The sequence below is a fragment of the Centroberyx gerrardi genome, chromosome 6, assembly GCF_048128805.1.
Source record: "Centroberyx gerrardi isolate f3 chromosome 6, fCenGer3.hap1.cur.20231027, whole genome shotgun sequence".
In the NCBI taxonomy this organism is placed as follows: domain Eukaryota; kingdom Metazoa; phylum Chordata; class Actinopteri; order Beryciformes; family Berycidae; genus Centroberyx; species Centroberyx gerrardi.
This window is the reverse complement of record NC_136002.1, coordinates 11,676,759-11,693,248: the sequence shown is the minus strand read 5'-3', so window position 1 is coordinate 11,693,248 and position 16,490 is coordinate 11,676,759. Positions and strand designations below refer to the sequence as shown.

The 16,490-nt window shown below is 42.2% G+C and overlaps 1 protein-coding gene across 4 annotated transcripts in view; it reads right to left on the bottom strand.

The window, feature by feature from the left end:
- Positions 1-14,980, bottom strand: part of gramd1bb (GRAM domain containing 1Bb) — a 78,180-nt gene extending 63,200 nt beyond the window's left edge. For 2 of the 4 annotated variants that reach the window (XM_071917836.2, XM_071917837.2), the window contains exons 1-2: positions 14,571-14,980; positions 7,250-7,327 (exon numbers count right to left, since the gene is read on the bottom strand). In XM_071917836.2, the coding sequence (XP_071773937.2) occupies positions 7,250-7,327; positions 14,571-14,980 (488 nt within the window). Of the gene's footprint in view, positions 1-7,249; positions 7,328-14,566 lie in introns of all 4 variants that reach the window. The other 2 variants (XM_071917839.2, XM_071917838.2) reach the window with 2 other exon arrangements.
- Positions 14,981-16,490: the final 1,510 nt, after the last annotated feature.

Here is a 16,490-nt window from a genome sequence, read left to right as displayed (position 1 = left end):
GTTAAGATGTGTCTGCATTTGGGCTTGACAAATATAACAGTGCATCAATATTATGGCCCAATACTGGCCTTTCACAAAAAAATTATATAAGCATTTGTTACACTTATAATACACTGGTAAGATCAGCACAAAACATTTCAGCACAATGACAAAGTGAAGATTTTCACAATTACTGAAAAATACACCAGACTGGCACAACTGAAAATCCCAGCATGGCTTACAGTTTTGGATGAGAATTTAGTCTGGTCTGGATCATATATTAATTATCAGTATCTCACTCAAAATTCATGCATTAGTCTGGCCCTGTATAGCCCTGCCTTATACTGCATTGACTCGTCCCAAGTTGAACAACACAGAGGAAAGGGATTCATCTAAAACTACCTCTCCTTGTCTGAAAGTCATCAGGGACAATAAACAGGGAACTCAACCTTTTTCTGCATATCATTTACTCGTTATTTAGGATCCCTGCCTTTTCTGAGGCTCCTGAACAAAGTAAAGGGTAAGATCAGATTATGCTGACTTCCACCAACAAAGCTAATGTCTCAAACCACAGACGAAAAGGGATCGATGATCCAGCAACTGAGAGGCGCAAGAGCAATGCGGACAGTAGAACAAAGAAAGAAGACAGAGGAAACTACAAACCAGGCCTGTGCAGGTGAATCTGAGCAGCAGGACTACATAATACTCATGAGAAGGAGAAGATTATTTTTGTCCTTTGGCCACAGTGGCTTACCTACTCAAAAACTCACAAACTAATTATTTTACCAGCCACAGAATACAATAGAACCTCTTCCTACTTGGTAGACAAACTGATAACCCACAGTCAAAAGTGACTACTATTTGGCTGGTGTGTGACGTAAATATCCCACCCATCAAACAATATAATCTACAATCTTTACAGAAAGACAGCAAACACATACTGTATGTATTTTGATTTTCTCTTTAAACTTTATTCTAATAGAATTCAACGCACAAATCTGCAACATAACAGGATAAAAAGGCAAGCTAAGCTCTGTGAGTCTTCTTTCAAACATGCAAACTGCAGAGTTTCCAGAGGCACTTGCATTCTCCCCGCCTCAGCCAGCCAAAGGGCTTTTTGCATGCATTATTTACAGTTGCCCTTGTAACAAACTAGGTATCGATCTTGTGCAGTTGGTGTGACTCATGACCACTTAGGCAACAACTGTAGAGGGTTACAAAGGGTACAGAAACAAAACACTAGTTTGGCTGGGAGAACTGCTGGGGCGTAGAAGCAAGATGGGGATGATTTGAGATGGTGCGGTTTCTGGTTTGTACCAAGTTAAAAGGAGTACGGCATGAATTGTTCATTTTTTTAAGCAATATGTATATTATATTATGTTACAATATTCATATACAGCCAAGGGGTGCATATAAGAAAAAGCAATGAAAAAATAGGAACCAAGTAAAGACAATGCATACACATAGTGGAAAAAGTGTAGATGAATCAAAACCTTAAACCTATTGTGAAATCAAAGGTCCAGTATGCATGTATGTGTGTGTGTGTGTGTGTGTGTGTGTGTGTGTATGGATGTGTACAGTGGTGATTCCAGTTGATTTCAAAGGTAAAGGTTGTAATGACCACAACATCATGGTGATAATCTATGATGTTTCAGGGTTGCCATGTGATTCCTGAGATGGCTCAAACAAGACATTATCTAACGATAAAACAAGGATTCTGTCTATGTGGTCTTTGCTGCTACTGAAGAGGACTCTAGGAAAGTTCACTCTGTTTGGGTTTCCAGCTCTAGGTTGCTCAGTGGCCATCAGTCTAAGTTGTGGTTGGTCTGCATGGGAATGTGGTGTTATAATGTGTGTATGTGTGTAACCCTCACTCCATCACTCCAACTACTCACCATTGCTGTGTTGGTAAACGAGACTGATCCTGGTAACTTTCACATTTAGTAAGGCTAATATGCTGCGAGAGCAACGTAAGCTGGAATTCAGTGCTACAGTACATGTCTGTATTACCATTGTGATCCTTAAATTATGTTTGATATATGAGAGGTGACGACACTCTGAACACTTAAAACAGAAAGCACCCGCACTTGATGTAATAGCTGCCTTTCTGCCACAGATCACACTCTACTCTGGCAAAGTGCTTCACTGTTGCACCAAAGTGCTTTTTCAAACTCTATAATTGAGCCATCCATTTAAGTCAAGAGTAGCATATTTTTTCTGACTTTCCTCCGTCTTCATTCAGCACCACAACAAGGTGGGCCACCACAACAAGGGAATGACCGCCATTGCTGGAGAAAATGGGAAATTAAATAAGCCCTTTGCCTCAATTTCTCTCAAAAAACACAACTATTGGCTCAATGGTTAGAAATATGTCATACTAAACAAACCAAATGACAATCGTTTTAGTGCTGCAACCTGTGCTACAACCAGAAATAGTGAAGAACATGGAACCAAACCAAAAATTCCCATCCCTGCTATTACACAATTACAAAGCAAAAACTGTGTATTTCATCCATGCAATTTGGCTGGTTAGAAACAGACTTAATAATGAAGTTGTTATGGCTTATTGTAGGCTGTTTTTGAAAGGGCAGGGTGACAATGCCTGCACACAATGTATAGAGAAGACACAGACTGGGTTCAGTAAACCATCGCTTGGTCATGTGATGGTGGACAGAGACTCCTAGTGGTTCAAACCTGGCCTGGCCCGCTGGTCACACCACTCGCATGACTGACCACTCAAAGCATACCAAACCAGACACACACACACATACCAGCAGCACACATACGAATACGCCCAACGAATAGTATCCACTCAGAATATGCCAGACAAACACCTCCACGCTTGATTACTCTCTGCACGCTCAGTGCACAACACACACACACACACACACACACACACACACACACACACTAAAAAAGCAAATAGCTTTAATGACTATGACCTCATATAATGCTGGGAATATCATTTCTCACAGCTTCACATAAGCAGATGAGTTAGAGAAGGATTTTTAAGCTTTGAGACAACTGAGGTGTGGATTGTGCAAAAGTGGCTGCAACTCAATATCAGGAAGATGTCCCTAATATTTTGCACATTCAGTGTATTTACTCAGTAACACAAGCACAATGCATATTCAACAGTATGCTACAATTGCAAGTTTCCAAGTTTTCAACCAAGTGAATGATGGCAGAACAGTTATTTATAAAGATCCCACTGGTAACATTTAGCTCAAGGGGTGCACCTCCCTCTAATACTTACCAGCTTGAGCCTGTGAGCCCTTTGCTTCAGGACTAGCAGAGTCTCTTGCGATGGCAAAGCACTTCAAACCCTGCAGAACAAAGCGACCGTGCCCACAGACCCTCAGTGCAGACCTGCCGCCGGCTGGCTAGCTAACAGACTGACCGACCTACAGTACTGACCAACTCACAAAGCCCTGTTTGTGTCTGCTGTTGTGACTGATGTTGTTTGTCCAGTAAAAGCAAACAATGACATTCCATGGCTTGCAACTATATTCACCGCTGGCCTCTCCAAATGTAAAGCGTATTCAGACACCTCGGATGGGGGACAAAGCCGTGGATCTGTGTCACATGCAGGGTGGGCGGACCTGGGCTAGTGGGGTGACAGCAAACCCGGTCCCACCGTGCCCTGCTCCACGAGCCCACCGCCGCACAATACGTGCCCACACACCTCCATAGCAAAAGAGGAGCGTGTCCGGAGTGTGTCTGTGTAGTAAAAGAGTGTGTGTTACCTGATCTTGTCCGCTGCACTGTCAGACCTGCAGGAGAGAACAGAGGAGAGGAGAAAGATTTCAGTCATGGGACACTGTCTTCAACGCCACTGCGGTCAATTCAGTTTGACTGCAGTGGACACAGGAAAGTGAATTTTCAAAAAGAAGGGGAAAAAATAGTTTACATGCCTTTAATAGACAGCCGGAAATGAAGGCTCACATTTCCGTTACTGAACTGCAGTTTCACTATAGTTTCAGAATATGATTGATCCAATGATTGGCGTGTAATGCAGTGCGTAACGCCGATTCACAGCTCACAATCACATGCTTAAACAGAGAGTCTGACCAGGTACAGGTTGGAAAACTGAACATCGCACTGTACCTTTAGGAGTAATGTCCTATACTGATATTACACAACACTCGCCTGCAGTGATCGTGGAGGAGTTTAACCTGACAGAAGCCTAAAATGCAAATCTCAGAAAATGACGGCAAACGTGCAAACTTCTTTCTACGTCATCACCATCCCTCTCGAGTCAATTCCTCACCCCAGACACAACTGAACGGATGCACGGATGCCGCGATAAACTGAGCCGAGGCAAATACAGTCACCGCTAGTGGCACAGTACATATTAGCCAACAGCCCGCTGTCACTGTGCGAGAAAATGCAGCTGCACGCAGCACACTGAGAAAACTGCAGCACACACAGTCAGACAGATTGCAGTCATGAAAGCAAGAGAGACAGCGAGACGGACAGAGAGACAGCGAGACAGACGGTCCTCCAGACAGACAGTGGTGCAGCCTCCAGGCACAGATGCAGCTGTTTTACCTGCAGAGGAGACATGACATTCCGTGCCCTCTAAAGCCGGCTACAGAACGCTGCTCTCCCTGCAGCTGCTGCAGACACCCAACACTAGCTAGCAGCACCAGCACAGCAAAGAGAAGAGCAGCAAGAAATCCCATAGGTTTGAAAGGTAACGTTCCTAATTCGAGCAGATGGAGACACTGAGCGAGAGAGAGAGAGAGAGAGGGAGAGAGGGAGAGAGAGAGAGAGAGAGAAAGAGACAGAGGTGCACAGGGAGAGTGCAGGACAGAGAGAAGGAGTGGAGGTGTAGTGGAAGGTAGACAGAGCAGAAGGGAAAGATAGCGAAGTGGGCGGTTATTTTGAGGACAGACTAAGAGGGTTCCTACACATTTTCCATTTCAAAATTCCATACTTCCAGACCTTAAAGGAATACACCAGTTTTTTGGTAAATACAGTAAGCTCTTTCATCCACTGACAGCTGTACGGCAACAAAATTAGTAGCAGTTTAACCTCTGTGAATCCAGTTATTATTTAACTACCGGATTTCACTTTATTGCATTCTAATGTTGTGGCACATTGTGTATTTGTTGCAGTTTGGTACAAAAACTAGGTTAGCATCAGCTCAAAAGCGTGAGATTTGCTTAAAAAAACTTGGTGTATTCCTTTAGTTTCTTGCCTTGATTTCAAAAATTTGGTCAGTGTTCAATGTGATGTGTTCTGATAATGGTTAGGCGATATGACTGTAAACTAGGCTACCAACTGTTACAATTCTAAAACTTTTTAAGACCTGTAAATTATCAATCTCATCACCTCCGAGATCAGTTGATTAGATTTTGGTGGTGATCTGGATGAATTTCGATTTGCAGCCATAACTATTACACTGCGTCAGCTGCTAAACAACATTGCATTCACATGCTTGTGAGAAAATTAAATCCGGAAGGCAAATGATAAATAAACATACACTTTACATACACTTTAATGGAGACTACAGCTTTGCAAATTGGAGAGTTCAGTGTTTGCACTCTGCTATGTGCCTTCCAGTCTTCTACCTTCACAGCAACCCTGAAACTAAGAGGGAGGACAGAGGTAGGCAGAAAGCGCAGAAAAAGAAGAGACCCCTGCATTTTTCAAAGTTTAAACAACAGCAATGTACTTTGCACTGATCGACTCCTCATATTTCATAACAGTGTTCCAGGCCAACATGACAGGTGCGCAGGTGCAGGTGGTTCTATTTGCCTGATACAAGCTCTTCCTGCCTCCTACGGTAAGCGAGAGATGGCCCGCTGAGTTTCCCTCTGGCCACACTGCTTTACCTCAGGGATTAAGTATGAAGCCTCACATCAGGTCCCAGGCCAGCATGCACACACCGACACACTGGGACACACACACACACACTCACTCGCCAGTATCTGATTTAGTGTCCAGGCCTGCCTCTGGTGCTCCAGTAACTGCTGCAGTATATTCTGAGCACAGACAGAGGTGATACTGAGCTGGCGATGCTGCCTGCAGCAGCTGTGGCCTCTCACTCAAACTCAGCTGTGGAGAGGTAGAGATACCGTTTACAGTAAGGTGTGGTTAGAACATGGCTGTCATTCTAATATTACAGGCAGGATAGATAAAAAAGGGGCCTACCTATTGACAAAGAAGGACTTTTTGTCAGTATACATGCCTTTTTCAATATTTTTAGCCCCCTTACGCACCAATATTTTCGCCTTGAGTCAAGAGCTCAAACTTCTTCTATGCTTTTAACATCCTAACCCTCATCACTGTCACTGACAGCAGGAACAAACAATATCAGCTTGTGACAGTTGCAGCCTTGTGGCAGATTTACAACCCTTCATTGGAATTCATTCCACACAGAATAAGTCTCCTCCAAGGCAAACCGTGATGGCCAAAGGCTCGAAATTGTAATGTCACAAGAAAAAGTTGCTCCTCAAAAGCCACGAAACTGACATCAACAGCAACAGACCTTGGAGCACAGCAATGCTTTTGTCTGACCATGACCACCATGGAAAGAGAAGGTGGTGGTGAACAGTTTTGCACATCAGAGATGAAGAGGAACTGCCCTCTAGTGGAGAATGCAAGGAACAGATTCAAGGTGTGAGCTGAGCTACAGGGATACCTTGACATTTTGATTTTTTTGTTGCTTATTCTTCCTGTTCACATGTCACAATGTGGAGAAAAAAATGCACATTTTGCCCTCCAGTTTCCCAAAAATGGCTTTTTAGTACTGTGAGCTTTCCTCATTGAAACCATGGGGCTAGCAAAACAAACAAACAAACAAAATCCATACACTAAACATTGATCTGACTTTGACTCTGATCTGAACTCACTCCTTTGGGGTCGAACTTCAACCGACAACTTCACACAACAACTTCATGGAGATAACACAAGCACATGGACAAGTAGAAAACAACAGACACACAGGGCCTCAAACATGTGCTTTGACTTTACCCTATACAATATACACTATACAATAATTACAAAAAAGAATATGATAAAGAAATGAACATTTTGAACATATCTCCAGCATTCAAACTTTGTCAAATGATACTGATGTCAAAATACTACTACTGGATAACATTGGAGGGAATCAATGTAACCCTCTGATGTTGGTTCAAATTTTCATCATATCACAACTTTTAATTCGAACTGATTGTAAGGAAAATAAAAATATATGGAAAAACCCTATTAATGAACGAGGCCCAGGCAGAGAAGACACACACACACACATATTGCTCACCTCTCCTCTCGGATAAAGGGAGTCAAGAAGCGAGTGGAGTCGTCATCATGGCTGCTCTGCTGGCTGCTTTGCTGACTGCTCTGCTGGCTGCTGCATGAGAGAAAGGAGGGGTGTCAATCATCACGGCATGGTTCTCTAAACTACCAAGGCTTACATGCCTCCCCAACTCCCCAGACAAGAGAAATAAAGAACATAAACTAACTAACATGGCCATCATTGGACTGACTTGCTACTTTTATGTCAAACAGAGAGTCCTGATTATACAGTCATATGTCTTAATTTCCTGTCAGATTTTAGCATTGCATTAACATAGGGCCCTGTAGAGCAAATAGTTTGTAAATGTGTTATCATGCTGCCATACATCTGTCACTGTGACTGTGTTGTGCCTCCTTGATAGACAGTTATTGACAAGCTGCCACTGGGTCTGACAGCTTTGTCTGAGGAATCAACTGTCAAACAGCCTGCAGAAAGATGCTATAAGTGAAGGGTCAACATACATGGCAACTCCCACCCATTCAGATGTGTCAGATGTGTCCTGTTTGAGTGCATATGTGTGCGCACTACACATTGTGCACTGTACAGTATGTGTACATTTCCAGTGATAACACTAGAGGGGGCTGTGTGACAGATATGTAAATGCATATAAAACTCCATAGAGAATCATTACATAAACACAAAGCAAAAAAAAAAACATGTGTTGGCAACCAGGAAATCTTCTGAAGATAAGGTTTAGGACCAAGATCACTACTTTTTAATACATACTTCATTCAATTCATTCTCCCATTCATCGTCAAAAGAGCCACTCCAGGTTGAACATATTAATGATATCACAGAACATGTATCACAGAGGCTTGGGCAGAGGTCATATTTTTAAAAATAAGTGATATTCCCCATTTTGAGATTCAGCTGTCATTTCCATCCACATGTTTGACATTTAGGAATAAAGCCCGTCCTGCCGGGAAAGGTCTTCATTAATTCACACTCCGACTCAGCAGGAGGCCCTAATCTGATTTTGAGAGCATTGGGCTGTATAAGGCCTGAGGGGCACTTTGAAGAAATATGCACATTTTGAGAAGGATCAGCCTCTCTTACTTTGGATACATTTTGAAACTAGTTTTTATAGTCTAACAGCCATCTCTTATACTGCAACCTACAGTAAATAATTAACCAGTCATTTCACCTACTAGTGAGTCTTAAAAGCTTATTTTTCTTAAAACAAGTGAAAAAAAAATTCCAATGAGGTGAGAATATTTCACTTCTCTCCAATACAATTCAACTTGTTTCCACATTTTCTGGCATCAAGTGTCATTTTCTTGATACTCATCAGGTGATCTGTCTTATTTTTCCTTGTGTCTCTAACTTGCCTCTATACTGGAAACAAGAGGAAGAAAAATAATTGTAAAACTGAATATGAGACTAAATGATTGTAAAGATGGAAACTTTTGTCAGTGTGTAAAAGTCACCTTTCACAATTGCCCCAAACAAAAGCTAGACTTAGATTGTGCGTCAGATATAATGAGTGGGCAAACATTTCTGCATTAAGGTTAAAAACAAGTATACTTTCATGATAAACATTGACTTTTAAGGCAAACAAGGTCAGATGTCTGAGCGCAGCATACAGCACCGTTTGTACTCGCAACCTTGATAAATAGATATGAAGAAGTGTTGATACAGTACAAAGCTTAGGTAACCTTGCATTGTAAGTCGAGGAAAGTCTGCTCTTAAAGGGGCCGCATAATGGAAGGTGCAGTTTTCATTTGATTTGATCAACTGTTTATAGAACAACAATTTGAACACATACATTTACACTTATAACATTTTCAAAAATCCATGAATTTCTTTTATGGGCAGTTTCATATTATCTCCCGTCAAAAACAGATGAAAGCTGTGCTGCCTAAACAACCGTTTAAATCCTTCCAGCTTGCAGCATTTCAGCTGAACCCCCCTATGGAATGTGTCCAATAATAATCACATTCAATTTCAGGCCTTTGCATTCAATTTCACAGTGTGCCTTACAAATTTGATTTTTGACTTCATTTATTCAACACATTTATTATTTAATTCAACAGGTCAATATGAGCATGACAAATTCAAATTTATGAAATACAATCTCTGCTGGCACTAATTTCTTTCAGCAGTCTCCACTCGGCAGATCAGCATTTGAATAAGGGAGCTAGTACTCTCTGCTATTCAGCATCTATTGTTGACTGTTCTGCATGCCAGAAATTTGTCAAGAAACACCTTATTAACTAAAAGATTCTGCATGAGGTACAATATTCTTATCCTGTATAGTAAATTTGAAAACAAATTCATTAAAAGTGAATATCATTGGTGGTAATAATAATAATAATAATTGATTACATTTATATAGCGCTTTTCTAAGTACTCAAAGCGCTTCACATATCGGGGGGGTGGGGGGTGTAGGGGGGGGACTCAACTCATCCACCACCGGTGTGTAGCACCCACCTGGGTGATGTGTGGTGTCACTGGTCAGTGGTTCAATACAGTTTTGAAAGTTATATCTTAGAGTGAATCTAAGCTCCATTGCCTCATATTATTTTTTATATTTATACTTATATTGCCTACTGGGCAACAGTTGAGGCGTGTCTCCGTCTGCATAAAGTAAGTTGTTCTCTCAGAGGGAGGACGTATGCACTGTAAAAGCAAGTGTGTGTTTTCTGGTTTCTGCAAGTGTTTACATTTGCATCCTTGTCCTTTAGTGCATGCTCATTTGAAATCACAAGGAAAGAAAGTTGACATGATGGCATGGGCCCCCGCTAAATCATTCATCACTCATACACTTGATCCAATATGCACTTTGAACATGATATCAAGCAGGTGTAACAAAATACTGTAGATTTTAAGGCAGTACTGGAATTACAGCAGGCTACAATATTATTGGTATACCGATCGTGGCTTCTCCCACTGGCCTTTGAACTCATTTTCCAAGCAACTGCTCACATAATGGGCTTTTTAAGGGACAATCTGTTCAAAATGGAGGACTTAAATAGAGCACAAGACAACTATCATCTTAGCAACTCTACATCCCATTACTCGAACAAGAATCCACTATGATACATGGCCTTTGTACTAGGGCAATTACATTACCCAGGACAAAGAATGGGGTTGAATTTGAAATATTAAACGAGAAAGAAATTATTTTATAGATACACACAGAGAGGCAGAGGCCAAGTGAGCCTGCTAGAGGAGCACACACTCCTTCTGTGCTTGTAGGTTACTATCCGCATATTTTCTAAAATCTAAACATCTATTTTGCATTTTTGACAGCATGATGTTAGCCATGCTGTCTTTTACATATTTAGTTGTCGTTGCTGTTAACAGACTGCAAGTTGCAAAAACGTAGTGCATTAACTTTGTAACACTGACAGACATAAAGAGCAGAGCTAGCTTTACCCAGCAAACATTCTGACTGCAACTCCTAAGGGCTTCACCCATCCTGATCTATCGCTCTACTGTGTTTCATAGTTCCCACTGCATAGAAGCTTCTTTCATTCATTCAGTGACCAAGAGGAAAGCTGAATTGCTGAACAAAATGTGAGCAAATAAGTTGTTCTAGTGAATCTTCATCACATTAGTCCTGATTATGGCGGGGACCCTTTTGAAAATTGGTAGACATTTCTATTTTCTTCAAATGGATAACAGCAACACACTCCATGCCATGTTTTCTTATGTCTCCAACATCCTCCTGAGAGGTTGTGTCTCTGAAATATTTAAATGCCTGGACTAGGCGGAACCAGTGAAGCCTGGTGAAAGATACTGCCCGCTTCCCCAAAATAGTCCTGGTCTTATCAGGCTGCCGAACAGCAGATTCCACCGTGTCGGCAAGCTTCCACTGATCTCAGCCACACAATCTTAACACATGCATACACGCTGGCATGCATGCACACACACACACACACACACACACACACACACACAAACACACGCGTGCTCTACAACATAGAAAGTAAGATAAAAACATAGCTAGATGCTGGTGGTGATGCTTATGGTACGTCTTCTAACTTCTACATACCGACTGACAATGACAACACTGACAATAAGCAATAATAATTTCACAATTTGACAATTAGTACTTTAATACACTGCATGCAAAGTTGTACATGATGTTTCCACTAAGATGGACTGACTCACTTGGCTTCAAACAGACATGGGTCCATTTTCGGGTCTGAGCAGATAAATAAAATAAAATCTAACACTGAAATACTCTTATTTCATTCCCCATCACAAGACATTTTCTGCTCTCAGCTTGGTTACAAAGGCTTTTAAGGACCTGAACCAAGCTTGTCCAAATTAATCTGAGTGGAAAAGTGCATCACATTCCATCTCAACGAGGGGAAAGTTGGATTAGAAAACTGCAGTCCTTTAGGTATTTCACAAAATCTGGAATCTGCTTGCTTTTGAAGTCAACCAAATTCAAGGTAACTAGTAACACTGGAACACATCAAGCCAGTTTTGTTAGCATGTATGTTAACATGCTTTAATCACTACTGTGTGTCTGAAAGAGAACACACCAGCTTTAGATATTCTCTTATTGAAAATGGATTTGGATACTTACAGCATTTTTGACCGGTCCTTGGAGTGAAGACCCAGTTAACACTGTTCAAATGGTCCCAGGCCTCCAGACTTGTTTAACTATTAATGCTTTGCCTTGTTTGTACATTAACTGGCTGGTTTCAAGTCAGCATTTTGGTGGAACAAAAAATAGTTGTTTAAATGACATTCATATAGTAAAAAACACTCACGTCCTGCGGTATTGAATTTACTAACAACTGCACTGCACAGTTTGCCATGGGAAAGACTGAAATACAATAAAGTCATATTATAGTGGATCGGTAAATTATTTACTTGACTTGTTTATATATACTGTAAATTCCATTTGGCAACACGCAAAAGAGAGGACTGGTGTCAAGGACACAGTCACAAAGCAAGGATTGATAACCATTTGTTTCAAGCACTTTAAACTGACCTTGAACATGTTTTTTAGACATTGCAATTGCCATATTACATGTGTAATTAGGTTTTGCTTGCTCACATCTCTCATAGGTAAATGTAGGTATTTCACCAGGGGGTCAAAGTGCAGGTGCAGCCATGACTGACACCCCGGAGGAGGCAGGGCTTCAGTGTCTTGCTCAATGAGGACTGCTGCATGTTTGAAATACACTGTGCTCAATATATTTTCATTTTTATCTCAATTTTATATGTGTATGTAAGTATGTATGTATGTATGTATGCGTGTGTATATATACACGAGTGTGTGTCTGTGTATGTGTTCATATATATTTTTTTCTTTTCATGTGCTGACTAATCCTGCTCTTTGTTGTGATATTCCTATCTTCTTACATCAGCTACCTGTTCTCAGTTTAATAAACAATAGATCACAAAAGGTACACTGTGCAGACTACATTTTTACTACTACTTTATGTGAGACCGGTCACAGACTCTGTGTTCCAGGCTCAATCCCATAGTTAACCTTGAACTTGGACATGGTGTTCTAATTCCTACTTTTGCTAGACTCTCATTTTCACCACTGTATCAAAGGATACTGTGGCTATGAACATCACACGACATACAGGCGTCACATCTAGATTAAATCTGCGTATATGAAATGACAGAACTGTGTGCTGTTCAGCGTTAATATGTTTTGGTATAACACAGTACAGTTCAGGGAGAAGGCTGCCCTCAAGGCAGCGGTAATGAACGGATGTGGGCAGCAATGCTGAGTGGATATAAAATATCTTGCTGCTCGCTGTGTCCTCATGACTTTACATGACGAAAATGGCTGCTCTGCTGCTTCATCAATAATTGATTAAGTGATGATAAACATTGAGATCTGGATTATTTAACTCACTCCCTCACAGCTTGAAGTCTGTGGATTTTTTTTCATACTGTACATCCAGCTGGCAACAAAGAGCAGACTAAGGAAGAACTGTGTCCTCTTAATGCTATGCTATTAAGCTGAAGAATGCTTGTTAGAACGGTCCACATTACACCCTTAGGGGGAGATAGGCTGTGGCTACAGTGTGCTGAAATGGATAATGATTCAGTATTTCACACTTAGGGATGCTGACAGGGTTATGCACACATACCTCTGGAGAGAAGGAGTCTTCGTCTCAGAGAAAGATGACATGCCGATGGACTAATGAACCTATTCCTGTCTGCCATCTGCTACCGGTGGTAGCAGCCCTCTTAAAATACATCAAAAACAGAAAAAAAAAAAAAACACTAGCAAAAAAGTATTTTTACCTGGAATAATTGGACTCTTGTCATAGATCACACATTAGACCACACTGTGTTTCTAAAATGTGCAAAGTGAACCATCTCCAATCCAATTTCCCTATGACTAACAAGAACGCAGTGAAGTGAGTAGGGGTTTTAACACTGACCCTGGTTCATGGGCTCCTTCAGTGGAAACTTGCCATGCTTGACTGACTTTCACCAAGATTGCAACTCTTAAGGGGTTCAGCTTCAAGCCCTCTCTCAAAAACAGATAATCTTATGGCATTGGAAATTGCTCCAAACTCCCAGGTAAACTAACAAACATGACCTCACTTGATCCCATACACATGCTCAAAAGTAAATGTACATACACAACTTTTCAATGCTCTCAAAAAGTGGTCCATCTCGTACTAAAAATGAGTTCTTTTGGCTTGTACAAAAGCTTAACCCTCTCTTAACCCACCTATGAAGGCCCTCAAAGTACGTTTACTTATAAAACCATGGTTCAATACGCATGTAGAACCTTTATGAAATGTTCCAAATCAGATGTATTAAAAGAATCTTTAAGAACCATACAGTGCTCTTTATCCTATAAGCAGAGTCAATGGCTGAGGTGTTCCACACAAATGTTTAGAGCACTTCAACAAACTGAAACTTATATGTTATTTTGGCCTTTCAGGTGATGTATGGACTTGCTAATGGTTTTTCAAATAAAGTTCAAGTTCTTCTCTAAGTTTAGTAAACACCCCTCACTGTGTACCTAATTCTTTTACCACATTAGCAGTTTTGTGTGTGATCATTATTCAGTGAATAAACACATTAACAGTCACAAATGACAGCTGCTTGCTGTCTAAGGAGCACACACCTTTGATAGATGAAAAGAAACCTCAATCTCACCAGAGGACTAAAGGTTCACTCTTCTAAAATGCTTGACTTGACATGGCAACAGCTTCATTTTGTTTGAGTTAGTGATACAACACATTAGTGCAGGTAGCAGGAGCCTCAAAGCAGCATGGAGGTATTAAGGAAGAAGGGGGGAGGAGAAGGGAATGGGGAAGGGTGAGTAGGGTGGGCCCATACCAACCTGCTCTCACTGCCTTGCTCCTTCTTCTCTCGGACCCTCAGCCACTTCCTCAACAGGAAGCGCTTGCGGCGCGGCGAGGCGCTGGGTGTGGAGCAGTTGGACCAGGAAGAGGGCGCGTCTTCGTCGCTGGATGGTGTGATCTCGATGGAAGGCAGCTGGAGGTACTCCTTGGAGCCGGAGCCGGATCGGGCCGTCAGACGACTGTCGTTTAGCCGGCCCCTTTCGTTTTCCCTCTCGCTGGGCACGTTCCTCATGCGGCGCATCTTGAAGCGTTTGCGACGGAGCGTCGGGGTGGAGGAGCTGGACCGCATGCAGCCATCCGAAACTGCATTGATCCCGCCGTCTGAGTATCCCGGGTCATCGTTTGGGACGCTCACCTGGAGCGAGGGGGGTCTAAGAGTGTCACTCATGGTCCTGACGAGCCCTCTCAAATGCAAATGCACTTCTACTCTGAGATCCTTGGTTACTGTGGATACAGCAAGAAATGCAGATCTGCCACTTCTGCAGCTTGAAGGGCTATTAACTACTGAAACCTGATTAGTTGAGGTTTAGCGCTGAATGGCTGAGGCACAAAGTTGGATCCTGAACAGTCCTTGGTGGACCTCACACAGCCCTCTCAGTTCTTATGGTTTATTTTCAAGGTAAGCCCTCTCCACGTGCCGGCCTATGGATTGACAGATCAGTCGGCAAGTCCTGCACAGCAGATTCTGCTACTCCTCAGCTGTTGGGTTGATATGCATCAGTTGGGTCGCTGGTTGACAGACTGTGAAGAGCAGTCTTGTGGCAGTCAAGTCAGTCGCTCAGGCTGGAGAGGAGAGGGCTGGATTAGATAACAAAGGGGGCTTCTGTTCTGAGAGCAGCAGATGAAACATGTATAAGGCCTGTCAGGGAGTGTAACAGAACTCCTTTGCTGGTCCTCCCCAGGGACTGGCAGGCCAAGTTACACACACTCGCTCACGCATTCACTATACTACTATCCGAGCCGCCCAAGCTGCTACTGTAGCCTAGCTGCTGTTGCTAATGCTAAAGAGGAAGGCACAGAGTGTCAGCCCTTGAATATTGATGTCGACCCAAGCGGTGGGGCTGGGTAAAGGCTCGAAGTTTGTTCGTTGTCACTTTGTGCTGATTTTGAAGTTGCTGCAGCAGAAGAAGACACTGTCGGTCCGGTTTATGCCCGTGTTGGAGGTAGAGGTTCTGCAGTGAGACGAAATGTCCGGTCTCTCGGGGCTCCAGTGTGTTGCCGTCTCCACGCAGTTACTGCCTACAGGTTAGAGGGAGGTGATAGGGCTGCAAGGTACAGGCAAGGCTGAGGGTGATGATGACAGTAAGTAAGTAAAGCAGCCACACACACACACACACACACACACACACACAGGCAAATAAGCAAGCAGGCGGGCATACTGTACGTGCACCACTAAAGCGCACACACACAGACACAGACATACACCACAATAACTATTCACAGGAAACAGGCAGCAGTAAAGATAGGATGCACATAAACAAACGCACACACACAGTCACACACACTGATCTACCAAGTCTGCACTGCCTAAATCCACCACCATGCACCAGCACAAATGTAACTATCCAAAACAACTTTTTTTCCTGAAAACGTGTATCACAAACTTTTTCACTAAATATGGATTTCAACAAGCAGATGTCAGATAACAGATAACAACCTATATTGATCATTGCCATGTTACATGATGGATATTTGAGTGGCAGCTGAATTCTTTATGGGTTATACAGCACCATGAAAATGATGGTGCTCACTGTAGATATCTATTTGCAAATCAAATCAGAAAACAAAAGAAAGCTCCCACCATATTGGACCTTGACTGAGGAGCCTCATATACAGTATGTGCTGCCCACCTGTTCTTCAACGCAATTTAATGATAAACCCTTCAGTGTTGCTGGTGT